Source organism: Heterocephalus glaber, unplaced genomic scaffold (assembly GCF_053883595.1).
Source record: "Heterocephalus glaber isolate CG9 unplaced genomic scaffold, H.glaber_assembly_v1.0 deba00001195, whole genome shotgun sequence".
Classification (NCBI taxonomy): Eukaryota; Metazoa; Chordata; class Mammalia; order Rodentia; family Bathyergidae; genus Heterocephalus; species Heterocephalus glaber.
In genome coordinates, this window is record NW_028258212.1 from 1,237,041 (window position 1) to 1,264,218 (window position 27,178).

The 27,178-nt window shown below is 59.9% G+C and overlaps 1 protein-coding gene across 5 annotated transcripts in view; it reads right to left on the bottom strand.

The window, feature by feature from the left end:
* Positions 1–21,521, bottom strand: part of Ret (ret proto-oncogene) — a 29,046-nt gene extending 7,525 nt beyond the window's left edge. For 4 of the 5 annotated variants that reach the window (XR_002391964.2, XM_004874093.4, XM_021251619.2 and 1 more), the window contains exons 1-11: positions 21,262–21,461; positions 9,104–9,364; positions 7,701–7,988; positions 6,094–6,335; positions 5,599–5,797; positions 4,811–5,010; positions 3,166–3,424; positions 2,228–2,353; positions 1,709–1,819; positions 1,088–1,207; positions 254–510 (exon numbers count right to left, since the gene is read on the bottom strand). Coding sequence is in view for 4 of the 5 variants with exons in the window: in XM_004874093.4 (XP_004874150.1) it covers positions 254–510; positions 1,088–1,207; positions 1,709–1,819; positions 2,228–2,353; positions 3,166–3,424; positions 4,811–5,010; positions 5,599–5,797; positions 6,094–6,335; positions 7,701–7,988; positions 9,104–9,364; positions 21,262–21,328 (2,130 nt within the window). In the remaining variant the exon portion in view is untranslated. Of the gene's footprint in view, positions 1–253; positions 511–1,087; positions 1,208–1,708; positions 1,820–2,227; positions 2,354–3,165; positions 3,425–4,810; positions 5,011–5,598; positions 5,798–6,093; positions 6,336–7,700; positions 7,989–9,103; positions 9,365–21,261 lie in introns of all 5 variants that reach the window. The other variant, XM_004874095.4, reaches the window with a different exon arrangement.
* Between the last annotated feature and the right edge of the window lie 5,657 nt (positions 21,522–27,178).

Below are 27,178 nucleotides of genomic sequence, written 5' to 3' on the forward strand. Positions count from 1 at the left end.
GTAACCTCCTCTGCTCAACCTCCAACCCAGGACCAGCCATATGGTGGCCCTACTCCACCCTGGAGCTCTGCTCCCTCCCTGTGGGGCTCAGCCTACCCTCCTGGGCCCCTCTCGGCTCACACCCCAGCCTCCTGAATCATCCTGACTCCACCTGCACTGCCCATCTCCTCTGGGAGGCGGCTTGGGTGCTTCCTGATGCACAGCTGGCGAGGATGCCCAGGCTGTCCCTGAGCCCTGGGCCAGGGACCCTCACCTGGATCTTGACGGTGTCCACAGAGACCTGGTTCTCCATGGAGTCCAGTGAGGGCCGGCGGGCTCCCGCTGAGGAGTAGCTGATGGGGAAGGCCTGGGCAGGACGGCAGAAGGTCATCTCTGCGGACGCGATGGGAGGCTTGTGTGCATGCTTGTGGTAGCGGTGGACACAGAAAGTGGACAGCAGCACCGAGACGATGAAGGAGAAGAGCACAGCTGCTGCGATCACCGTGCGACATAGGTCATCACAAAGGGGGGCTGTGTGGGCGGACAGCCTTCAGCGTTGAGGCACCCCAGGGAGACCTGCCCCGCTGAAGACTGTGCAGCCTCCTTCTGACTGCTGTGGGCACAGACAGCTGGGCGGCCCACCCAGGTCACACGGAAGGGGCTACACCCCCTGCACCAGCTACCCAGGGCTGCCAGGGAGTTAGATGCCCAGCCTGGAGGCCCCTGGAATTTCCTCCACAAAGGACACAGAGGCAGAGGCTTGGACCAGGGCCCCGTCGTAACTCAGGCGCTGTGAGTGTCCCTGGGCACGGGGGAGTGGGTGGGCAGGAGGCATCCCCCGTGCAGTCACTGTAGCCTGTGCCACCCACATTAGCCAATGGGGACCTGAAGGTGACAGCTGGACAGGCACAGGGAATGGGGCCCAGCCAGGGACAGGTGTTGGAGAAGAGCCTTGAACTGCCCCAGCCCTCGTCAGAGAACATGGGGAGGACGGCACTTCAGAGAGGCCTCTGAGCCTCTCCCGGGCTGCACCCATGGGGAAACTGAGGCTCAGCAGGGTGCAGCCTCAGCACCTCCGCCTTCGTCCTCCCAGCAGCTGCGCCCTCACCCTGGCTGTCCTCGGGCTCGCAGAAGCACTTCTTCTCCTCTGGAAAGCAGCTACAGGTACCATGTCCGGCTCTAATCCCCCGGCGCTCCCCAGGCTCATACCCTCCAACAATGCTGCCCCCTGAGGACAGACACAGCCATCACCCAGGGTGGCCTGAAGCCCGGGGTCAGTGGACACGCGGGCTCCTCTCACCCCATGCCCAGATGTGCAGGCCATCAGGAGCTGCTCACCTGGGCAGGGGGATCTGCTGTGAAGCCCCCTAGGCCAACTTCCTGGCTGTTGGGGAGGAACCCAGACTGCCTAGGGCCCCTGCCGCATTCCCAGAAAGCACCCCCGGGGGGCTGGGGAGCAGAGCAGGGGTAGTCCACAGGGAGCAGGAGAACACAGCGCTGTGAGGCCAGGTGCCAGGGCCAGCATGTCGGGGACAGGGCCCTTATCCACGTGAAAGGTGGGAGGAGCCTGGCTTGGCCTCACCACTGTGACATCTGGTCCCATGGCTGTACCGGGGACAGAACCCAGGGCTGCACAGGGGCCCAGCCACGCTCTGCTGCCACATCCAGCCTGCTCCTTACAAACGGATGCAGCCAGGGTCCCCTGCCAGTCCTGCCATCCTTAGCTTACGCAAGCAGTCCTGGGGGCAGATGTGGGGGTCCTGGTTCTCCACGACATCGCAGTGGCCATCAGGGCAGGTCCTGGTGCTGGGGGAGCAGGTGGAGAAGTTCCTGGAGATCCCTGGAGTGTGACACAGCCGTCACTACATGGATGCTGCCACTCAGACACCCCATGGCCTTCCGGGCCCAGCGCGCCCCTCTAGAGAGGGAAACTGAGGCCCAGGAAGAGAAATCCCACACAGCCCTGGCCACTGTGGAAGGCCGGGCGGGGTCCTCAGTGGACTCCTACGGGGACAGGCAGGTCACCGGGGTGGGGATGGCAGCTGGGGCCACCTGTGGGAGCCACTGTCCTGCACGTCTACCCTCGACTCTGACCTGCCCCACGGGCCATGCATCAGCCTGGCCCCTCTGGTCCCAGTGGTAGAGCCTCCCTAGTCCACGGACACCCAAGGACTGGCAGGCTGGGGTCAGGTGGGCTGGGCGTGGGACCCATGTCTGGAGCCCCCTCCCCATCCCCAGCTTGGCCCACCTTTGCCATCACCCTGCCGCCACTCGCACCGGCCGGACAGGGCACCCAGGCCACCGCACTCCTCACAGTCCGGGTGCCTCTTGCTGACTGCACAGGATAGGGGGCAGCCCGCTGCCTCAGCCACGTCTGGGGGGCAGACAAGCCAGGGTCACAGGGGCCCTGCTGTCCCCGGGTGGAGCCTGGTGACCCAGAGCACCTGGGTGGGATGGGGGAACTGGGGCCACAGGTGGGGGCTGCTCCCGGGGAGGGAAGACAGGGACGGATTGAGGATAGCTGGCTCAGGGTCAGGCCAGACACCAGGGACACCTAGCTCAGCTAAAGGTGGGCGTCTGCTCTGCAAATGTCAGTCCCTAATGCGGATGCGACGCATCGAGGTTCGATTTCCAAGCAATCTCACTGAGTCTCCTCGGACTGAGTGTCCCTTGGGTGCAGGGTGAGACAGAAGTTCTAGTATTGCGATCTTGGGACAGTCAAGTGTGTGTCCTGAGGCTGAGTGGGAAGTCTGCTCTGCCTCGCGGCACATTTGTCATGGAGCCCCAAGCCAACCTGATTCCACCCTGAAGTCTCAGTGCACGGCATTCTGTGACCTGACATGAGGTCAAGTGTGGGACTTTCCACCTGTACACCAGATCAGCCACCAAAAACGTCCTGATTGAGAAGCTTCTTGGATTTGGGCTTGAGGGACACAGCCTGCATCAATCAACTGTGGTTTGATTTTGCAGAACTCAAGTTTAACCCCGGTCCTGCATCTTACCCAGCAGCCTTGAAGCAGGTGCACGTACCTGACTCCCTGACCCGGTAACAAGAATTTCAGCACACAGCAACACTCTCCCCACCAGCCTCCCATCAGGCTTCAAGGGAGCATCATGATTTGGGCACAGGGAGGAGGTCTGGGCTCTGGGAGGGACCGTGGGCGATTCCCCTCACCCCAGACTCACATGTCCCCTCCACAGTGACCAGCAGTGCAGCCTGGGCCTGAGCGTGGGTCTCCTGGTCGGTGGCCACCACTGTGTACTGCAGCTCATCACACTCAGGCCGCTGTAAAGCTTCCGTGTCGTTCACGAACAGGGTCCCTGAGGTGTCCTTGGCTGAGCTGAGCACCCCCAGGGCACTGCAGTTGACACCAGATGGCTGCAGCTTGTACTGGACACGGACACCGCTGAGTTCCCAGCAGTGCTCCACACAGACCTTGCCGACCTGGGGGATGAGGTGGTCAGCAGGCTCAACTGGCCTCAGAGTGTCCTTTGCATGACCTAGGGACAGCAGCTCCCTGCATGCCTCAGGGTGCAGACCTGCCTGCCCATCCCAGCCCTGTCCAGGCCACCAAGTCACTGCTGCCTCTGCTCCCAGGAGTCAGAGATGAGGGCAACCTTCTGCCCTGTTGCCTGCCAGCAGTGCAACTAATGCAGTGAGGTCACCTGGACCACGCCAACCTAGGACTCTGAAGACGGGAACCTTTCCTTCTGGGGATGCCAGGCCCCACGGCTGGGCAGCTGGACTTTGCACCTCTTGGCCACTTGAGACTCATAGCTGCAGCAGGTGAAGTCAAGAACTCCAGCCCCAAGGTGGGGCAGGTGCTGCCCACGAGTCAGAGCCATATCTGAGATGACTCCACCAGGGGCCCAATGCAGAGCTAGGCACCCCTGGGCTTAAGCCTACAGCAAAAGCCTCTCAGCTGTCCCCGAAAAGCATGCCCAATTCCACCTCCTCGGATACTGGATGCTGTCCTAGCTCCATCTTCAACTCACAATGCCAAAAACTGGGGAGGGGTGAGGAGCCAGAATCTGAGGCTGGATGGAGTGTGATGGCGTGGATGACCAGACCCCTTTGCTTGTCACCTCATACCTGACGCTGCTCCCCACTCAAGGGACAGAGATGGGTCCCTTCTGTCACAGGGATTGTCCCTTCTGGGCTGGTGCCAGGACCAACCAAGAGAACTGGCAAACCACTGGGCAAAGGGGAGCCTGACTCAATATGACATTCTGCAGAGGACGTGCCTCTCCACAAGGAGAAGCCGTGCAGGTGGATGTACTCTGGGGACTATGTGTGTGCAGAAAGTGCCTGAGAAGTGCACTGCCCCAGGGCACTCAGCTGAGGAGGTAGAAGGGGTGCTCTTCTCCCTCCTCAGCTTTAATGGTTTTATTTGTCCACATCTGATTGTTTTCTTTTCCAGCACAAATACAGGCACACCACAAGCTCTGGTAGATGCACCTGCCAGGAGAAGCAAGGCGTCCATCTTCCCCCAGAGGGTGCCACTGCTCACCATGCTCCACTCTCACAGACTGAGCAAGGTTCGCTCCTCCAGAGACCAGGCTTGAAACCTGTCCTGCAACCACCTTTCCACCCCATAATCTACCAGGGGGGCATGTTTCCAGGTCAGCATGCAGAGATGCACCTGGCATTGCTCTTACATTAGTGCCAAATGTGATGTAAAGACACCAAGAAGGAAGAAGGGAAATACAGAGGCCTCAAGGAGCCCCAAGCTGTGCCCTAAACAAGGTCCCCCCGCCTGCATCCACAGACTGTTTGGGCAGTTGGGCATCACCCACCCCACCTGCTTGACACCCACCGGCCCACCCTCACCTGGGCATAACGGTGCGCCTTCCTGCTCACGGAGAAAGAGTAGGTGCTGGTCAGGCGCAGGTGGATGGGCAGCACTGACACGTTGAAGTGGAGGAGGAGGACGCCTGAGCCTGGGCCCTGGAAGGTGGAGTCGTTGACCAGCACATCCAGCTGCAGGGCTCGGCTCTCGGAGATGGGCAGGCTCTGGTTGAGCACCAGCTCTGTGGGTGGGGACATGATGGTGACGACACCCAGGCTTGGGCCCTGCTGGCACCTCCTCCCAGACACAGCCTCCACATACATGTGCACACAGGTAGGTCCCAGACAACAGGCTGAGGTCAGCGGAATGAGTACCCACGTTGGAATGTTGACTGCCTGGCTGAGCTGCATGCCCCAGGAACTTGCTTCAATTGGGGCAGCTTTTGCGCGCACACAAGTGTGTGTGTAAGGTGTGTGCTAGGAGGAAGATCTCCGTGATATACATATGTACAGTGTGCATAGATGTGGGTGTGGACAGGAGTGTGAGGTGTTAACAGGGTGTGTGTGGTATGTAGGGCATGTGGTACGTGATATGTACATACAGTGTGCATGAGAGTACACATGAGCAGCATGCAGTGGGGTGTGGTATTTGCAGTGTACACACAGGAGTTTGCGATGTGCAGTGTGCTGTGTGTATGGTGTACACAGGAGTCTGCTGCATGCGCACAGGGTGTAGTGTGTACCGAGCATACACATAATAGTGTGAGGTGTGCACACGTGTGGTGTGGTGTGGTGTGTGCAGTCACAGGCAGGCAGACAACCCCCCTTACTGAAGTCGTGCACTGTGGCGCGCACGGTGCCGCCACCCTCCGCGGCCACGCGGGTCTCATTGGGCACGTGCTCCAGGCGGAAGTGCTCCTGCGCCCAGGGATCCCGCGGCAGCAGTGTGCCAGTGTAGCGCCGGGCCAGCTCCGACGAGGCAGGCACCACATCCGCGTCGAACACGCGTAGTGTGGCCACCACTGTGCCCTGTGGGGGAGGGAAGGGCTATCAGAGGGGATCCAGGCTGACCTCAACCCCTCCCCAGCTGTGGTCCTGCCTGGCTGCCCTGGGCCACTGCTCTCCAAGGAGGCCCAGCTCCTCTTCAGCCCATCAGCACCCCCTTTCCTCGCAGATTCCTGCAGCGCCTGGAGGCCCAGCACTTGGTCCACTCCCTGAAGTGGGTTGATAGCCCGGGAGGTCCCCAGCGAGCGCCTTCCGGTCTCTGCAGCTGGCGCTCCCTCCCCAGGCCCGCGAGGACAGCTAAGGGGAGGGCGAACTCGTACCTCCTTGCGCCGGAAAGCCACCTCGGCATTGGCCGTGTCCCCCACCCCCGACACGCTGGGCGCCGAGTCGTCCTCGTCGTACACTGTGACCAGGAAGGGCTCCCGCACCTCGTCCTCATGTGCGCCAGAGCGCATGGTGCATGTGGCCACCAGGTCAAAGCGCTCCCGGTGCTCCCGGTCCAGCACGCGCTGCGTGCTCACCTTCAGGCTGTCCGGGGCACAGCGGAAGGGGCCACCGTCACCTGGGATGGGGACACAGCAGGTGACAGCCAGCCCGTGGTGCCACGGCAGGCATTTACGTGAGGCAGTCTTTGATTCCCTTGGAAAGCCTGGGAACTAAAGCCTCAGCCCTGCCTTTGACACCAAGCGTTCAACTGAGCCCTACTCCAGGCAAGTTTTACCCCCTATTTTACGTGGCCTGGCTGCTGGCCCCTCAATGCCTCAGTTTCCCTAGTAGACGCCAGGGCCTAGGTGTCCCAGCAGTGCCTGGCACTGAGATGCACTCTGCAGTGACTCACAGGACATAAGAGGGGACAGGCCCAGCCCATTCTATAGCTTGTCCTCCAGCAGCAACCCAGGCAAGGGGACCCACTGAAGGCAGCACAGCCCTGTCAGTGGGGTATCAGTCACTTGTGAATTATTCACCCTGGAAACGCCCGTCACTCATACCACCTTTCCCTCTCTTCTGTGTGCTTACAAAAACCATACTAAACAAATTCATGTCATTTTTTCTTAGCAAGAAATGGCTGCACGCAAAACCCCATCTGTCTGGAAGACATGTACCCTGCCTGGGCTGGAGATTGAGTGCTGAGTGTGAGTGCAGGCTTTCCTTCCTCTACGGAAATCTCCACCCATGCTGCACCACGCTGGCGAGTGTGGGCCTGGTATAGACCCACAGTAGTGTGGCCCCACATCACCAGCTGAGTGGCCTCATGGGCAGCTGGCCACCTTCTCTCCTCATTCCCCTGGGGTCACCAGCCTGTCCCACACCAGGCCTGTCCAGGCCCAGCTTCTGGAGAGGCGGCTGTCCCCCTAGCTGCTCAGAAAAATCCTTGGGACAGTGCTCAACACCCACAGCCAGCCCAGGAGGAAATCAAACCTGCTGGTCCCCTGCTTCTCGGAGGCCTGCTGGCTTCCAGCTTCATGCAGCCCCGTCCTCCAGCTCAGGGGCCTCTTGTAGCCTGTCTCCCTGCTTCCACCCACACCTGCAAGCCCACACTACGCCCAGCGCCGGAGTCTGGCTGATCCTTTTCAAGGTAAAGTCAGCCTTCTATGGCTTCCATGGCCCACAGGGTGCAAAGCTCTGAAGGCTACTCTCAGGCCTAGGGCCACGCTGCTCCCCAGCCTTAGTCCTCCCCAGCAGCTGGGCCACATGAGGCCCCACCCTGTCACCTGCCCTAGTTGCTGTTCGCTCTGGGACCCCCACCTTGCCCACCTGGCTGAATCAGTGTCTCCGTCTCCACTACACCTACCCCATTCTTCCCTGTCCTCTCGGAAGCCACTGGCCCCAGAGACTGGAGGACACCAGCCTGTGACCTTCCCAACCACTGCCTCTGCTTCAGGATAGCACATGGCCAGTGTAGATCCAGAAGTGACCAGCTGCTCACCCTGCAGGAGCCTGTAGGCCACACTGATGTTGGGGCACAGGAAGTGCACGGGCAGCAGACGGAACTGGTGGAAGGTGCCGGACGGCCTGTTCTCACGGATGCGGAAGGACAGCCCGTTCTCCGGGAAGCAAATCTCCCGGAGTGAAAGGGAGCTGCAGGCAGGGAAGGAGGTGTTGATGAAGGAGAAATATACTCGGGTGCACCCCGGCCAGTGGCACTCGCCTTCTCTCAGGGGCGGGTACGACAGGAAGACATGCAGGAAGATGGTCAGCAGGGGGAAGCCGCCGTCTGTGGGGAGAGAAGAGAGGAGTCAGGCCAGGCAAGGCCTTACCTGTCTGGTAGGCATGGGCGCGAGCTGGCTGGGGTCCAGGGTTCACATCTAGCCCTTGGCTTCACCTCCCAGCTCCGTGCAGGACCCTGAGGCTGCAGCACCCGGCCCACCATGCCCACCTGTTTTCACCTGGTCCCGGCCTCCCAATGTCCCCACCTCCTGTGGTGGGTGGCTCCCCAGGGCCAGCTCCTGTGCTCAACCTGCCCTGGGACCCACCAAGGACAGACACCTCTGGCGCTTGGAGCGCACCTCCATGGCACTCCCACCAAGGTACCACGAGGAGGGAAGCCAGAGTCCAGCGGGATAGGGTTCTCTGGGGGCCCTGGCTGCTCCCCGATCTTCTTACTCTGCTCCTCCCTAGCCTGCCCTGCTCCATCCACCCCAGCTGTGGCCAGACATCCGCATGCAAACCCTGAGATCCTGTCCTGATGGGGCCCAGCAGTGTCCAGACACTGCTGGCTCAGGCCTCCCAGGAAATGCAGGCCCCATGGGGCTCAGGAAGGCCTGGCCACAACCAGGCATGCCTAGAACCGAAGCCTGCCTCCAGCCACCTCCTCCACGACCCGCCGGCCACCGGCTGCCCACTCCATGTCTCTCCCTGCTGGGTGACCCCTGCTGGATCTGGACCGGGGCTGGTGTGAGCCTGAGGCACTTGATCCACCCCTCCCCAGACTGGGTTCCATGAGGCCACATCTGGGACTCTGGCCAGGTCTCCCAGGCTCCATGCTTTCTGGGACACCTGGGCCAGGCCAAGTGCTTGCCTGCAGGAGGGAGGAGCTCTCTATGACTGCTACCATTGCAGTGAGCTCTGTGCACCAGTTGAATCAAGCCCAGGGGCTTTTCCAGCCCCTGGAACCCCTCTTACAGCTCCAAACCCTCGCCCCAGGTTCTGCTGTAGCGAGCACCCAGACCATTGTACGGCCCCCCAAGTTCAGAAGCTTCAGGAGGCCCAAGGGCTACTGAACACAGACACCAGTGCCACCTCACCCCCTGCCCTGACCTCCCCAATGGGAGCCTGGGGGCCACACAGCCCCTGCCCGAGCTTGCTGGGCAAGCAGCAAGCCATCCTTACTCCGCAGGCTGAGCTGCTCCCAGGAGTCACGGTCCAGGCTTCGGTTGAGGTAGAGAAGACCAGTGTCCTCCACACGGATCCAGTCGTTCTTGTGCAGTGGCTTGTGGTAGACGCCATAGAGGTGCTGGCCCACGTGGAAACGGGGGACCTCCCCAGGCATGTCTTGTAGAGCGTGCACATAGAGCAGTGGTGTGTGGGCCGGCTGGTCCAAGTACAGCCGCTCCCAGTAGGCGTCCCTCGGGAAGTAGAGGCCCAGGGGGGCTGCAGAAGGCAGGGGTCACATGGGGAAGGTGGGGACAAGAAAGCCATCAACCTATAATTCTGCTCCTAACAGGATTTCTCACCTCTGGTCCAAAGAACCAGAACACAGGGGCGTGTGTGTAGCTAAACAATGGTTGAAAACACTTTTCATTACAACAGAGGAGGAGGAAAGAGAAGGCAGAAATAAGACACACAGCAGAATCACTGTCAGGCACCCCAGTTTCCTGAGCACCTAAACTTCAGAGTTCATGCTGGCTTCTGAGCAAATGACTGGAGTTTGAAAGGGCACGAGACACCACCAGACAAGGAGGGCAGACGGTGGTGTCCAGCAACAAAGGTGGCACTGGGTAAGAGACTGACTGACCCAAACCCACTGCTGCCCCAGGACCCAGGAGTTCCACGCTGCTCAGTGGAAATACACCCAGGTGACCTTGATCATACATGGCTGGATTATTCACAGCAGCCTTGATAACCTCTAGCCAGCCGGTGTGCATCACAGAACCCCACATGGCAATGACGAAGGATGTGCTCCTGTGACACGAGGCCACTATACTGGCCTCACAGACACTGTGCAAGCTGAAGACACAGGCAGGAGGCCATGAATCGTGGCCTCTAGACTGAACCCAGGTGGGCAAGCGGATGCCTGCCTGGGGTAGCCTGGGAACAGCCAGAGGGCGTCCCGAGGGTGCCAGTGTCCTGTCCCCATGGGGAAGGTCATGTGTAGTAGCTACACATCAACACGGCACAGCTGAGACTTGGGTCTCCACCTATGTAAGTTCCACCTGAAAAACTAGAAAGAGAATCTTAGGCTGAGGGCAGAGGTGTGAAGGCCCGGAGAAGCTGGGATGCTGGCCACACCTGGCCTGGGCCCTCCGGGGGCTTACTGCCTGTGTGCTGGCTGTGCATGTTGAAGTTTTAAAACTAAAAAGCATTCTCAGGGCTGGGAATTTAGCTCAGTAGTGCTGCACCTGCCTTGTAAGTGCAAGGTCCTGAGTTTGATCCCCGGTACCCGGAAAAAAAAAAAAAAAAAAAGAAAAAAAACAGAAAAGCATTGTCAGATAGTGAGTATGCGAGCCCTGTGCACCGCTGGTATTGATGTGAAGTGGTGAGGCTGTGTGGAAGATGGTGTGGCTCCTCAAAACGTCACACACAGAACTGCACATGACCCAGCCATGACCAGCCCTGCATCCAGACCCAGAAGAACTTGAAGCTGCATACAGAGGTCCCCACACGTGCACGCACAGCAATATTGCTCACCACAGAGGGGAGGCACTCACGTGTCCATCCATGCATGGCCACGCAAAATGGAATACTAGTGAGCCCTCAGAAGGAAAAGGAAGTCCTGATGAGTGACACAGCCAGTCTCAAAGGGACCAACCCTGCACCTCACTTCCTTGAGACACCGGAAATAGTCACATCTAGAGACAGAGTTGGATGGTGTCTGTGGAATCACCACCTCGTGGGCAGAGCTTTAGCCGAGCAAATGGAAAAGTTCTGTGGGTGGACAATGGCAATGGCTGCACAATGGCCACCACGGACATTTTTTTCTTTTTCTTGGTTTTTTGAGGCAGGCCCTTGCTATGTAGTCCAGGCTGATGTCAAACTCACAGCAATCCTCTTGTCTCAGCCTCCTAAGTGGTGGGATTACAGGCATGTACCCCAGCGATGGCAGCAATGTGGATGTTCTTGATGGTACTGAACCCACACAGTTGAAAATGGTTAAAATGGCCAATTTCATGTGGACTTTTGGATTAAAAGTAGTAAGATATTTTTCAAAAATGGGTAAACAGGCAAAAGTTGCTTATAACCCATTTAAAAAACTTCAAATAATTTCGTAATGCACAAAAAACACGGACACACAAAGCAGCTACTAGAACCCTATGCTCACGGGCAACTGATTGCACTTCTGCACTCCCTGGTGGCCCTCCTGCTAATCTGCAGAGGGCGTCCAGTTGCAGGGGTTGGGACAAAGTCCAGGGCTAAGTGTGCTGGGTAGGCAGAGGACAGGGTCCCCGTGGGAGCCAGAAGGCAGTGCGGGTCCGGGGTCGTCCCCCAGGATGGGTACAAGGCCAGCTGGGCTGGGAAGCCAGCCTGGGGCCCTGCCCTCTCAGCAACTGAGCAAGGCCCTGTTCCTAAATGAGAGCTAAAAGGACTGGGAGGTGGCTGCGTGCGTAGGCCTCTGGTTCAATCCTAGGAAGAAAGAAAAAGGCCAGCTTTGAAGGGAGGGAGGGAGTCTGTTCTGGTCGTGCCTGGGCCAAGGTGGGGAGGCGCCGGGCCACGGTCGTGCCTGGAGGCCCTCAGGTGTCTGTCGTCCTGCTCTGGCCATGGGGGCAGTGTGGGACCTGGGCAAGCAGGCTGAGCCTTGCCTTCCTTCCCTGCTGCCTGGGGGGCACCAAGCCCCACAGTGCAGGGTGCAGCTGAGGGAAGCCCGGAAGCCACACCCTGGAGTGTGGCAGGAGGGAGAGCCAAGACCCCATCACCCAACCCGCCTCCCTAGGGACCCCTTCAGGAGCCACCTCCCTCCCGCTGGACCAGGAGTCAGAGCCTCCCAGATGGCACCAAGCTGACCTCTCTCTGAGTCCGGCCACACGAAGGGCAGTCCTCTCCTGCCATGGCTCCTGGTGGCTGCCCAGTGCACCCCGCCTGTTGCCTGGGCCCCCAACACGGCTCTGATATGCCTTGTGCCTTGAGGGGCAGGGGCTGGGGGAGGTGGCTCATGGGGCCCCACACAGGCAGGATGGAGTCTCCTGCTGCCCGGAGGGGCCTTGGGGCCGGCAATGATGTGACCGGGGTCCGAATGCACCTAAGTCGCCCCCCAGGAGGCCCAGAGCAGGCACTCCTCCTGTACACTGACCCTAATTGGAAATGGGGCTGAGGACAGGTGAGCACGAGGGCACTGGTGCATCCCGGGCCACTCACAGGGCCCATGCTGGTCTGGACCTGTGCTGCCTGTCTGGAAATGGCGCCCAATTCTAGATTGGGGCCCACAGTCGAAGCAGCCAACTACAGCAGGGGAACAGAATAAGCCACTGGCAAGTGACACAACAGGGCTGGTGGCCCCCTGCAGAGCACTGGCTTACTCTGGGCCTCAGTTTCTCTAACCGAGGAGCTTTGAGGACAGGCGCTCCCCTCTGTGTGCTGGACACCCATTCCCAGAACCCACACCTTGGCCTGCCATGCAGGAATGTGGACAGGGCAGGCTCTGTGCCTGTGGGGGCCTCACACAGCAGCCCCCCAAGGCCTCATGGAGCCCAGCCTCGCACACCTGCACCCACCTTCTCCCAGACAGGTCTGTACCCAGCCTTTGCTCCTGCCCACTTTGGGGCCCAGCATGACCCCACACCGCCTGCCACCTGCATCCCTGGGTCCTGCCCACAGGTAGCCCCAGCCCCAGCTGCTCAGACCATGCCTGCCAATCACTAAGCCAACCTCCACTGGAGAGACCTGGGACCTGTCACAGGCAGTACGTGGAACAAATCCACCCAGGGTGTGCAGGACACAGGCAGAAAGGGACACAGAGGCCCATAACCCAAGACCCCCTACCTGCCCACGCCACCCTGCCCTAGCCTGCCAAGACCTCTCTGTATTCCACATTGCCCAGATATCAGTTTACTGGCATCTGGGTGCAGATGGAAGTAGTTCTGCAGACCCTCCCTTTGCATACACAAAAGGCACATACACACATGCCTAGCCACACACCCTCTGCCCATGTGTGCTCGTGCACGGGCACAGGCTAGACCAGAAGATCACTCTCTGCAGGCAGTGCCACAGTCGCCTCGTGTTTCTGGCAGACAGTAGGGTACAGGTGCGGGGGCACCAGGGTGCACAGGCGCAGGGACACCTAGCACACCCCACCGTAGCTATGTGCCCTAACTATGCTGTGAGGGTCAACCCTAGCTGTCTACTTGACGGCCTTGGAGCCACCCCCAGGATTAGCAAAGCCACTTCTGGGTGTCTGGTGTGTCTCACGGGTGTGGCCTTGGTGTCTGGTCAACCTTTCCTCTCTAGTGCTGTCCCCCGGGCCCAGAAGCTCCTGGGAATGCTCCTTCCTGGGACCTTGTGGGTCTGACCCATGTCACACACGTTCTTTCACACACACAGCACCACATGCTCACCACTGCGCTCAGGCACAGCACATGAATACTCATCCTCTTCATAGTCCCCTCACACCTGCACACCCACCACTCATGACACAGTGCTGCCTCCTGGCTCAGCATGGACCTGCTGTGAACCCGCACCGGGAACTCAGGTTCTGCTGCCATTCCAGCCTGGCTGCCAGCCACTCACAAGACCACACACCCAGCCCCTGGCCAGGGAGACCGAGGGCACCACTGGCCTGCACCTGGCCAGCCCCTGGAGCAAGGACCCGTGGAGTGAGGGGCAGCCCTGGCCCCTGACAGGCCCAGCACTGGGGGGCATGAACATGTTCAAGGTGGAGTTTACTTTAAAATCAAAAGGAGAAAAGAAAAACGAGGAGTGTAATTGGACAAAGAAGCCTGGGTTATGTTTGTCTTATGCCAGCATAGTAACGGGATGTTTTTATTTGATCAAAAATGGTTTCACTGTACTGCCCAGGCTGGCATCAAACTCCCAGGCTCAAGTGATTTTCCTGCTTCAGCCTTCCAAGGGCTAGGGTTACACGGAGACTGCAGCCTCGGGGAAGGCAGGGACCATCCAGGGACTGTGGAGAAGGTGGCAGAGGGGCAGACTGGACACCTCTTCCCTCGCTTCCTCGTCCCCTGGAGCCCTTCAGAAGCCACAGGCCCTGCCTTCCCGTTGATGGCCCCGCCCAGGGCGGTGGTCCGCTTCCTTGACTGCCTGTGAGCTGCAGGCTGGATGGCTGCCTGGCCTCGCGTCTACCTGGGGCCACCCACACATGTCTCTGTGTTCCCAGCGCTCACCTCCTACCGTTGGTCCGGGGCCCAGGTACACAGGTTCCTGTCCTTTCTGCCTGCACGGAGCCATCTACTGCCTGGCTGGCCCTTGCTCCAGCCCCACCTCCACCCCAGGCCAGGCCCAGTGCATCTGTTTGATGACCACAGAGGACGAGGCCAACACCTAGCATAGTCTCCTCGTCCTCATTACCCGTCTTGGGGAGCTCCCCCACCCCACATGAGGCCAGGAACTGCGGAGGCTCCAGGTGTGGGCAGCCACAAAGTTCCCAGACAATATGAGGCAGGAGCACCAGGCAGGGAGGTCTAGCTCTGGTGCTCAGTGATGCCCCAGGACCCTGCGAGCAGTGTCCATCCCTGCAGTGCCTGCCTTGCAGTGGCACAACCAGGGCCAGGGGCCCATGCTCTCTGCCTGTGTTCCCCTCTGCAACCACGGAGATGGAGCCACCCTCACAGGATGGTGGGAGCCAGGCCAGGCCAGTGACATGAAGCTCTCATGACAGGGGGCTGGTGTCCACTGCCATGCCCACGTGCTCATCCCACCACTTCCCTGCCCTGTCCCCGTCACCCACACGCTCCTGTGGCCTCTGCCACCATCACCATCACCCCAGCTCCACGACCTTGGTTCCCTTCCTGTGACCTCCACCCTGTGCCCCATCACTGCCATCACCATGGTCTGCACCCCACCCCTCCCCTATGGCTGACATCTCCAGGGGCACCGGCTTCCGTACACAAGTAGAAGTGAGCGGCTGTCCTGGCAGGCACCAAGTGACAAGGCTCCCTGAACACGCCCTGGGTTCTCCACATCATTGTCCCCAGAGCAGGGCTCCTGCCTAGAGTCCTGCTGCCCATTTGCTGGGGCCTCAGGGCTCTGTTACTGTGTCCCTATCAACTGCTGCAGGGGGCAAGGACTCTGGCAGTCTGGCAGGATGGATGGAGGGGAGATGGTGCTGTCCCTCCCCACCCCGCCCCGGGTGTCCTGCACTGTGCAAGCTCCTCCTCCACACAATTGTACCCATCAGTGCTGGGACACAGGCCAGCACTCACCTTGAACCCTGGCAGGGTCCTGACCTCACGCTGCCTCAGAAGCTCTACTGAGGTCAGAGCGACATGGCCCAGGGAGCCAGCACTTGAGGGCGTTCTTAGCATGGCTCAGGCCTGCTCCCAGGGGGCCCAGGCTGCACCTATGGGCACTGTGTCACTACTCACGCCCACCCAGAGCAGCTGCTGCACCCCACAGGGAAGATGGACGCGTGCCCACATGTGACTCTCAGCTGCTGCTGACCTCATCCTGGCTGCTGCAGCCTTTCCGGCTTCTGTGCTAGGAAACCACCAATTAGGTGGCAATTAGCTCTTTCTGAGGGCAGGGCCTGGTGGAAAAGGACTGACCACCCATGTGGTCACCAAGGACAGCGTGCAGGTCACCAGACATCTGGCCCTGTGACCCCAGCAACAGCACCATGCACTGGCCTGAGGTCCTCCATGCACCCAGCAGCCTCCACTGACTTATAGCCCTGCTCACACTCCCCAGAAGTGATGGAAGGGATGGGTGAGGGTGGAGGTGGGCTGACGGGGAGGGGATGGGATGAGATCACAGGGGTGGATGGACGGTGGTGACAGGGATGGCACAGGGCCTCCCAGAGAGCAGCTCCAGTCCCAGCCCTGAGGACCCGCACGTAAGCAGACCAGCACTGGCAATGTCACTGGCATTGGCCTGATCAGTAAAGAGAAGCCAAGCCTTGCTCCAGGGGTTGTTCACAGAGGGGGAACCCGGGGCCATGGCTCTGCAGCCTTAACAGGACTCCACAGGTGGCCACTGCACCTCCTTCTAGCCTTAGTTTCTCCATCTGCAGAATAAAAGCATCACACCTGAGGTGAGGCCATCCCTGAGCCCCTCTGTGCCCATGGGACTCACAGAATAAAGCCCGGGCCAGAGCCAGGACGTGAGCAGGACAGGCCCCTGAGGCTTGAGGAGCTGGGGAAAATGCAGTGTCCTCTTAGACCCAAAGGAGGGATTCAGCACAACACCAGAAGCAGAGACAAGGCAGGCAGCTTGGCCATGTCTGCCTGCCTGTGCTTGCTGGGTGCTGAGTGGGACAGGACCCCTCCCAGGGCCCACTGGGCACAGAGCTTCTGCCTAGGGGCTGTTCACCACCCCAAGCCCTGCCTGGAATCAGATCTACTGGGGCCCACAAAAGTCCCCACCCCCATACCAGCCTCCAGAACCGGTGGACAAGGGGTGGCCACTCTCTGCACAGTGCCATCCCTGGAGTGGCTCTAGCCAGCGGTGTGACATCACAGCTGAGATGGCCGCAATCAGCTTACAGCGGATCCGGTGGTTATTTTTAGTCTGGACAGAGGCTGTGTGTCCTCAGGGCAGGGGCAGCTGCTTCCCAGCTCTATCCCCTCCTCAGTCCTTGGGTTTGTGGTGATGCATTGCCCACACACAGATTCTGCTTGAAGGACCCAGAAGCCAGGGCACCTGATTTCGAGGGTGTCAGGTGGGGCAGTGTCTCAGACACACTTGGCCGAGTGGGACTCATCGCAGACAGGACAGGACCCCATAGGACAGGACAGGACTGGACACTCTCCAGACGGTGGACTAGACACCTAGCCAGACAGCAGAATGGGGACCCCCCCCCAAACCTCAAGAAGACCCCATATGCTCAGCAAGACCCCATGTTTAAATAAGAAGTGTTGCCGAGGACGTGGATGCATTGTAACCTTCACCCCTCTTCCTCCAAAACAACACAGGAAAGATCTAGCAATTTTATATACCTTAGAGACCCCACGACAGTTGGAAATGGCCTTGTACACAACTGTTATAGCAACATTGTTTATGGCGAAGGGGTGGAAAACATCAAAACTGATACCTAGGGCTGTAGGTCCCCAGACAGGAGTATTATTCATTCTTAAAAAGGAGTCACACCCTGGCACTGCGACAAAGTGGAGGAAAACACTGTGTGAGCGTGGCCAGCCAGAGAAACCAGACCATGGTGGAGTTAGAGGAGGATCCCAGCAGGCAAATCCAGGGCAGGAGGATGAGTTGGGACAAGGGGGAAGGGATGCTGTTATGTGAATTTAAAAAGCTGTAATGAATTGTAATCAAGTCCCTGCCCCCAGCTGCTATGCTGACCAGAACTCTGGCAGAGGTGGGCAGAGGCACCCAGGAGGCCCAGGGAGCAAGCACAGCACACTTCTGAACACTCACCATGTCCTGCCCAACATCCCTGTGTCCTGTGCCCCTATGCCCACTCTGTGTGCTCCAATCAGCCCACCCTCAGGTCCTGGCTCCGACCTGTCCCTCTTTCCCAGCACTTTCCAGGTCATTACTAATTTCACGTTTTTTCCTTCCCTGTATGGAACTCAAGGTGAGAATTTCTGGAATTACAGAGGCACCTGCGGAAGGTGTGGCTGTTTCTTCTTTAATAGCACTGGGGAGAGAACACAGCCTTGCACCCGTCAGGCAGGTGCTCTACCACGGAACTGCATCCCAGCCCTTTTCCACTTCAATTTACTTTGAGACAGGATCTTACTACTCTGCCCGGGCTATGCTCAAACCTGGCATCCTCCTGCCTCAGCCTCCTGAGGTGGAGGCTGAACAGTGTCTAGCCTCCCTCCCCTACCTCCTGCTCTGGGGCCATACCACCCCCAGACACATCCCTGAAGCCCAGGCTGTGCAGATCCATCAGTAGCCTCCATGTCCCCGCCTGCACAGACCCCAGGCCTGTGGGTCTCCCTGGCATTGCATGAGAAGCCTGCAGGTGGCCCTAGGTGGTGCACACCTGTGCAGGACCACAGGTGACCTGTATGCAGTACCCGGGCCGCTGCCCTGCAGAGCCACCCACACAGCAAGAGCACACACAGTGTGTGGTCAGGGCCAGTCACCTGCTCTCCTCAGGGCCCTGGGTGGTGTGAGTTCCCTGACTGCCACCCAGTGTCACTTCCACACCAGGCAGCAAGGGCACTGGTTCTGGCTGGAAGGGGCTCCTGGGATAAGAGCACTCCTGTCTTCCTGCCTAGCTTACCCAGGGCCCCCAGGACAGCTCAGCCTCAGGGGATTAGGGTTCAGAGGCCTGGCCCGCCAGGCAGGGGAGGAGGGGGAGGAGGGTTGCCCACACGTGTGGGCCAGGTTGGGGGTCTTGGCAGGAAGGAGAGGTGAGCCTGGCCTCAATACCCAGCCTGGCACCTCTTTTCCTGCCCCAAGGGCTCAGCGCCCAGGGCAGCAGCAGCAGTTCAGGCCCCACACTCCACACTCTGGGGTCCAAGCACCCCCAGCCCACACCAGCAACCCTGCAGACCCAGGGGACAGGTATCCCCTGTCCTCACCTGCCAGGTGCTCCCTACCTGGCTCCCGGCACCCACTCCCACCCAGAGCCCACCTGTGGCCTATCGTACGCACCCTGTCCGAATCACACACATCCCGCACAGGTGAGGGTCACCTGCTGGGGTGAACACACCCTTCCCAGGTGTTTGTGGCACATCTAGCCCCTCACACAGATGAACAACTGGAAAAGAGGGAAGGAGGTGAGGAGCGGAGGGCATAGGATGCGGAGAAGCCTGAGTGTGGACCCAGCCAGACAGGACAGGCCACAGCCCCGCCCCAGGACCCCACAGTGCCCACACGGCTGCAGGAAGGAGGGAAGGAAGCGCTGCCTGTCCACTTCTTCCCCACGGGTTCTACAGTCAGATGTCCGGTGCCGGGCAATCACCGGCACAAGGCAGCATGGGTACGCCCTCCTGCCACGCTCCGCACACAAGTGCCTGTCCAGGAGTCATCCACAGATACACAGGGGCTCCCGCCTGGGTGTAGCCCAGCATCACGGCTTCCTCCAGACCCGGGAAGGTCTGGGCCCGCAGGTGGTCAGGCTCCAGGCCATGTCCCTCCCTGGGCATCTCCCCAGCCCTGGAGTCCACAGGCTCATGGAGCCCTCAGTCTCCAGTCTGTGAGATGTGAAAATGAGACCAAGGCCCTCACGGAGCTGGTGGGAAGATCAACCGGCCTAGAGCCACCTGCCGTGGGCCTGAGGGTGGCATGGCTGTATCCAAGTCCTAAGACAGGGGAGGCAAGGTTCTCGGTCAGGCTGAAGAGGGAGAAGGCTCCTGGGGAGCCACAGCTTCCAGCTCCACCCTCAGGACCCCAGATCCGTTTCCAACATACACTGTAATTTTTAATTACTTTTCTCCTCCCTCAACTAAGAGGCCATTAGTGCCCCATTAGGTGAAAGTATCCCGTTTTCTTCCCACCACCGAGGAAATAGTGATTTACTTAGCCTGGCCCTAAAGCAATTCTGCAGAATAAAGGCAATTTAGCAATGGGGCCCCTAAGCATTGGCTCAGCTGCCCCGTGCTGCTGTGTGCAGGCCCTGCCCAGGGGAGGGGCAAGGCACAGGCAGGATCTTGTGTGTATGAGCGCGTGCATGTGTGTGCGTGTGTGTGTGTGTGTGTGTGAACGTGTGCATGGGTGTGTGCGTGCACCTGTGTGGCCGGGAGTGAGGAGCTCCATAGCCCCTGTCCCACTCTGAAGGGACCACCTGGGGAGCTGTGCCTAGGCACATGTCACTCTCAGGTAAGGTCCCCTGGTTCCAGGCCACTGGGGCAGTGCGGAAGAATGTGGGCGAGGGGCAGGGTGTGTGGGTTGGGATGAGCAGAGGGGCCTGGCCCTTGGGTGGGGGTTAGGGTGGACAGGGCGTCCATGGGCTTGAGCATATCTTCCCGAGGAAGGGGAAGGACACAGCCCTGGTGTGCCCGGCACGAGTGTGTGAGCAGAGCTGAGGGAGACCCTCCCTTTCGGACGCTAGCAGTGCCCTGGACAACGAGGCCATCGGAATAACTGCCTCCACCAGAGGGCGCGGGAGGCCCAGCTGTTCCGTTCTTGTACTGTGGGAGCCTTGCCTTGGCTCAGCTCTGAGACAGCCAAACTCCTATCCTGCTACAGAGCCCCATGCCCCATCACGGCCCTGCCATCCCCTCCTGGGGCCATCACTCCATGCCCAGTGCCTCTGATAGAAGCGTCTTGGTTCTCCCAGGGGAAGGGGCCCACGTTCCCTGGACGGGGAGGCTGTCTTTGGCCCGAACTCTGTGGTCAGGGGTCTCCACGGAAAGCAACCTGCATTTCTGCAAGTGTGCTCCAAGCCCCCAGCCTAGCACTCACGGCCTCACCAGGCACGCTGAGCCCGAAGCTGGAGTGTGTGTGGCGGACACACCAGCACGGCCTCTGAGTCACACTGGCCATAGGCCCACAGTGGTCAGGCTGGACAGAGTCACAGGTGGGGACTTCTCCTGGCTTCTGCCCTGTGCCCAGCCTGCTGCCTGCTGGCTTGGGCATTGTGCAACTGAGAGCCAAACGCAGGAGTCTCCATTCCATCCCACAGGAAGAACAGTCCTCGCCTGTGCCTGTGCCTCTGCGCAGCACCTCTCGGGCTCCCTCCCTGCCAGGTGGTGGGCAGCACAGGGCAGGCAGGAACTGTGGTCTTTTCTTCCCAGGAGTGCGGAACAACGCCCTTTTGTGAGAAGCAGTAGTGAAGGGTCCTTCCCTCTCCCAGAAACTCGGTGTGTCCTGTCCGACTGGGGATGGGGTTCAGGTTAGGACCGGGGCCGATGCTCTAGGCAGGGTCACCCTAGAGTGCTGGGGGTGCCTCTTGGCGCGCAGCTGAGCCCCATCTCATAACGAACCAGCGCGCGAGACACGACGGCCTGCACCTTCCCGTGTTCTCGCAGATCTGGAGCCCTGGGCCGCCCAAGGGTACAGGCTGGGGGTGCTCAGTCCAAGCGTCCCGGGAACCATAGCTGTTGGACCAAGCAAGACCAGGCAGCAAAGCCACCTCGTTTGAGGAGCGAGGAGACGTGAGCCACGGGAAAGCGGGGCTGCGGAGGCCACTCACAGCGCAGGCGAACCGGCGCGGGCCGCGCGCCCCTCGCGGTCCGTGCGCCCCCTTTGTCAGCGCGCCACGCCTGCGCCCCCCCGCGGGTCCTGCACCCCGCATCCGGCGCCCCAGGACTCACCTTCGCCGAGCAGTGGCAGCAGCAGCAAGAGCCACAGCCCCACGGCGCCGGACGTCGCCTTCGCCATCGCCTCGGGGACGCGGGTCTGGAGAGACGCTCAGGCGGAGCAGCCCATGCCAGGCACGGGGTGCGGAGTGCAGGGTCCAGGTGCGGGGCGTGGGGTGCGGGCTCCAGGTACGGGATGTGGGTTGCGGCGGCCCGGACTTCCCCGCACTGCACTCCGCGCTGGACCCGGGCGCTCACCGCTGCGCCTCGGGACTGAGACCAGCGGGCTGCGCCGCAGGAGCGGGCGGGGCGGGGCGGGGCGGGGCGGGGCCCTGCTGCGGGGCGGGGCGGGCTGCGGGGCAGGACCCGGCTTGGGGTGTGTGAGGGGCGCGGGGTCCCCGGCAGGGCGTGGGGGCCCCAGTCCTTCCGCAGTCGGGGTCCGGTGCAGCCAGGCCGCGCTCCCGCGCACAGCTGCCTTCTCGCTCCGTCCCCAGCCAGCGGTCCCCGCTCGCCCTTTCCTGCCGCGCGTGAAAAGGGACCCAGAGACGAGGTCCCCCAACCCACCGGGAATGGGGCGCAACTCCCACGGTTTCTCCGGAGGGCGGAGAGGTGTGGTCCAAAGTTCCAGGGTGCGAGGGGGATGGGGCGGGATCCCCTGGCTGGACTATGAACCCCACTGGGCGCACTTCTCCACAGCAGGAGCGGTGGCCTAAAGAGGTCCTTAGGCTGGGGCTGCCGAAGTTCCCCCAAAGAAACGATGCCTGTAAGTGCGTCCCGCAGATAGATCCTTGAGCCTACCCGGCATGTGTGGGTGAGGCCGGCTTTGGGGAACTCCAGGATTGCCCTTAGAGGCCCGGCCGGCCAGCTGGGCGCAGGGGCGGGGGAGGCCCAGGGCTGGGGTGCAGGCAACCCTTTCCCCGCTGCCCCGCCTTCCCCTGGGCTGGCTGAGTAGGCACGGCTCACATCTCATGGCTCACATCGTATTGCTCTGCAGAGATGAAGTCAAAGTGAAGTCACTGGGGAGGAGGGGCTGCTAGGAGAGCAGGCTTGGGTCCAGCCCAGCTGAGATGTCCATTCCTCTGCCTACGGTCGGGGGCTGGGCCACAGGCCTGCCAGCCATGACAGCCACCATCCTGGACCCTGGACCCTGTTCTGCCTGCTGTCCACCCGTGGGAGCTGGAACTGGCCATGGCATCCCTCCAGTGGTTTAGAGGCATGGACTGCTGGCCAAACCCTCAGCCTGTGCCCAGGGAGCACCCCAGGCAGGGGGCTGGGACTCTGGCTGCAATGTGCTCCAGGGCTGACCCTGGATAGGGTGAAGCCTGGCTAGGCTTTTCCACCCCTGGGTCTTCCTGTGCCATGGTGTGGTCTTTGCCCTCTCCATTAGAGGCCTGGGGGTCTCCTCTGTGCACATACATGTACACACAGGCATTGCTCACACGTAGGGATGCGTGTGCTTCCATGCACGTTCCCACTCCCGTGGATGCCCAGGGAACTACCCAGAGGGTGAGGCACCAAGCCAAAGGCCTAGGGAGCATCGGACCTGCTGGCCTGGGGCCTCAGGGAGGAGGACCAGAACCTTGGAGGCAAGAGGGAGCTTCCTCACTTGGCCCAGAAGTGGGTACCATGCCAGACCTTCCTGTGCTAGGATGAAGCTATGGGCACCTGCACTGCTGGAGACCCACCTCCATGCTTTCTTCCCAGGAACAGATCACTGGAGCCTCAGTTTCCCCAGCTATACACTTCTGTCTCTCAGAGGAAGAGGAAAACATTGAGAGGGAGAGGCCACATCTCAGCCCAGGCAGAGCAAATATACATTGTTCCGCTTCTTGATTATGCAGTGCTGGGGATGAAACCCAGTGCCTGGTGCACACAAGGTGAGCACTGACCAGGAGCCCTTGCCCCGTCCCTGAACCACATCTGTGGAGAGGAAGCTCCTCAGGCTTCTGCTAAGCTTGGATTCTGCCACTTGGAATTGTATGACTGCACAAATCACTTCACCTCTGAGCCTCGGGTTTGTCATCTGCCACGTGGAGACTAGCTCGTGTCCTCCTGTGGCAGCTGTGAAGGTCAGTGGTGAGCAGCTCACAGGGTTTCCTGACGCAAGATGGAGTGTGAAGGCCACCTATTGGGACTCTGCATCCAGCCCCAAAACACAACACGGGAAGGGAGGTTGTAGGTTTGGCTCTGCATGGCCACTTGCCCTGTGCAGACTTGTGGTGGGGAGGAGCTGCTGAGGGGAGGCAGGGCCTGTGTGCTGGACCATAGCCCAGCTGGTATGAATGTTCAGAGGCACCAAGATGGCCAGGGCAGGAATAGGAACCCTGGTTGCTCATTGTGCAGGGAGTGGTCACAGATCCCAGAGCACAGCCCAGCCTGGGGGCACTGGAGGCTGGGCAGTGATCAGGAACTGGTGGTTGAGGCCACCCCAGAGAGGTGTGGACAGGGCACCAGTCCTTCCTGCGGGCAGTGTGACTCTGCTGGAAGCATAGATGCTGAGTTAGCAAACTGCCTGATGCCTCAGTTTCCCTTCCTTGGGGTGCTGAGGTGGGTCAGGTCTGTTGTTCCTGGTCATACTGATGACCCTCTTCCGGAGCAGCTGCAAGGAGAAAGCCACAGCCACCCCCCCTGCCCTGTCCCCGGCCTGGAGGATAACCCTTGTCAAAGGTCAAATGTACAAACAGACCCTCCTCATTAGAATACGGGCCCCTTCAGGCTCTCAGGTGTGTGTGGTGGGGTGGCCTGGAGGCTGGCCCGCTGACCCCCACTTGCACCTGTCTGGGCCCTGATGTGGCTGGGCCTGTTAGGGTTGGGAGCTATGGTGTCCCCAAAGCTGGAGAGCTCAGGTGGGGCTTTGGAACATGCCTGGATGATTGGCCTCTGACCACATCAGGGAGCCCGTTCGCTGAGGAATGCCATTCCTGGGAAGTGGGGCCGCATTCAGGGAAGTGGATCATGGGGGTGTGACCTTGGGATCCTGTGTGGTCCGTAGCCCTTCCTCTCTCTGCATCTGGGCTGATCTGGGGATGCAGCTTTGCTTCGAGATACCCTTCCACCATGGTGTGTCCCCCTCACCCTGAACCCTCTGCAACCTCAAGCCCAACTAAGCCATTCTGCGTTGTTTATTTTAGGAGAGCTGATTGACGTGGTGCCTGGGCAGCCCCGACTCCCCAGTCAAAACAGCCCAGCATGTCCTGTCCCTGCAGAGCCTGGAGGCTGGGGAGAGCTGCCACATCCTCCCTGTCCTCTCTCTGCCCCACTGCCCTTCATGTGTCCCTGTTGAGCCAGGGTTCTCCTCTGAACTCCTCTTCCTCCTGCCCCGCTCTCTAGGAGGAATCTGGTCTGTTGAGGTTGCTTCTGCGGCCTGTTTTCCCACTCTGCACTGTGGGGACAGTGCAGGGTGACTGGAGGGGATGGGGTCAGCAGACTGATCTCTAGACTCTCCACCTAGGCTCCCTGGGGGTGGCCAGCAGGGGCACAATGTGGGGTGGTGGCCTGGGGAAGTTTCCTGCTTTGGGGCCTCTGTGGGAAGGCAAGTTTCTCCTCCCTGGGTTGCCTGAGGCCAAGCTGGCCAGTCCTCACAGAGCCCCAGGCAGGGCCACCCTTGTTAGTACTGTTCACCTGGCAGCTGTGCGGGCTGAAGCTGGAGGACGTTGCTAGGGCAGCACAGAAGGCCAGGTGGCCCTAATCCCTATCCACCCAGTTCCCTCTTCTCTGGGCTTCCCACCTGCCCAGGTAAAAACTTGCACCTGTGTGTGAAACGCAAGCCTGGTGGCCACAACTAACGGCCCCAACTCGAGCCCTGCTGGGGTAGAGAGCCCCAGGACCCCAGAGCTGTCTGCAGCAACAGACCTCCTAGAGACCTTGAAGTCACACACGTGGGAGTGAGTGTCCTGGGCTCTACGCACACCGTGTCCCCAGGCCCATGGGTCACAGTGGAGGCCCTGGCCTACCAGTGCCTCTGCACCAGCCTAGAGCCAGGAGCTCAGTTGCAGGCCAGGTTGGCAGATGTGGCCTGAACACCTCTCAGGAAAAAACAGCTCCCAAGGCAGCTTCATAATCTGCCTTGTAATGCAGATTTAGACAACTTTTTACGAATGCACTTTTTAAAATAGGTCTTAATGGATCCTTTGCAGTAGTTACAGTCCATTGTGTAAATGCAAACAGAAGGCTTTTTGAAAACATGTATTATTGATCAGAAAGACAGCAGCAATTAGGAGCCGGTGTGTCATATTGTTCAATATACACTTCCTATACAGCCCTGCTGGATGCACTCATAACTTTCTGACAAATTATCCTGTCACTGGGAAGCCCTTTCTCTTCCTTTTGGCTTCTGGAAGCCAGAGAGGCCTGCCCATCCATTATTAGCTGCAGGTAAATGAAAAATTAAGCTTACATTGTCATCGAGAAACCTATTTATGACTTCTCCTCAGGTTTCCAGACTAAAACAGCAAGGCCTTCAGGTAAGATAGATGATGCTTCCCAATTTGGTCTCCAGTACAGTGGACCAAAAAGAGGGATCGGGTAGCAGTGTGGGGAGGTCAGTCACAGAAGACTGGGGAGAAGCCATTCATGGGGTCCCCATGAGGTTTCCCCCACCTACGCGTGGAACCTAAAATGATCAACAGAGTTTTTACTCAAAAACTCACACATAACTCGATTGCCCCAGTCTAGATACAGTATTTTCCATTTCACCTTCTCCAACAGTCCATTTATTTCCTGGGCACTTACTATGTTCAAAGGTCATTTCCAGAAGAAGGGATGCTGATGTGAGTAAAACACAGGCCCTTGAATGACTCCTTGAACACGAGGCCACACTTGGCACAGCTGCCCAGGGAGGGACATGTAGGGCTATGCGGCCTGGAGCCCCCCCCCCCCAGGAAGCTGGCTCTGGACACGGCATGGAGCTGGGCAGAGAGCAGCCTGAGGATACCAGGAGGCAGAGGCCAGCAGGCCTGGAGTCTCATGATCCCCTGGCAGGGACAGGTGCCCCCAGCCACAGCCCAGCAGAGCATCCTTTGGCAGAGGGCACACTCCACCATCCTGGAAGCACTGGCAAGCAGATGTCCATGGCCTGGGGTCCTTAATGGCTCTGCAGGCTGCCCTCTTCTTCTGGATCTCAGTGGCCCAGCTGGTTCTGCCTGGCACTGCCAAGAACAGAGGCAGGAGGGCTGTAGGCTTCTGGGGGTGCTGGGCAAGGGGACAGCCTGGCAGCTCCTACCCCAGCCTGGCCTCTGTTTGCAGGACCATGAGCCTGGTCCCGGAGCCCCTGGGGGATCTCAGGGCTGTCAGCACCCTTCCCTCCATGTACCTGCTTGGAGTCTTGCCAGGCACCTGCAGACCCTCCCCACTCCCTGGAACTGGAACCCAGCTGACCATATCCCCGAGAATGCTCTGACTGGGTAAACATGTTCCTACCAGTGCTTTCGGAGCCCTAGTGTGACATAGAAACTGAAGTTTTACTTTTGTTCAATTTAAAATCATGTAAAATCATGCAGCCATGCATGGCATACACACTGGGTAGTGCTGCTCTGGAAACGAGCTCCTAGCCTCTCCCTGGGTGCCTGGGCAAGGGGTCCCCAACTCCCCCAGCAGAGAGGTAGTGGGGCACAGCCGTCAAGAGTCCTGGCCAGGGTAGGGCCTGGGGTCTACTGGTGGTGGCTTAAAGCTGCCACAGCCCCGAGGGCAGGATGGCACTCCGGAGTACACCCTGGCACCCACCCCTGAGGGACCCGGGCCCCTGGGGGCAGGCTCAGCTCACAGCCTCCTGATGTCCTTTCCTATGCAACCAGCAGGGCTGCCCTCCAGGCCTCTTTGGAAGGGCCCAGGGGCTCATGCATATTGTGATGTGGTGATAAAGGGCTGTCCAGGGCCTTGGGCCTATGGCTAAGGCCAGGACCTCAGTGCCTGCCCCTCCCCACCTCCTCCTGGC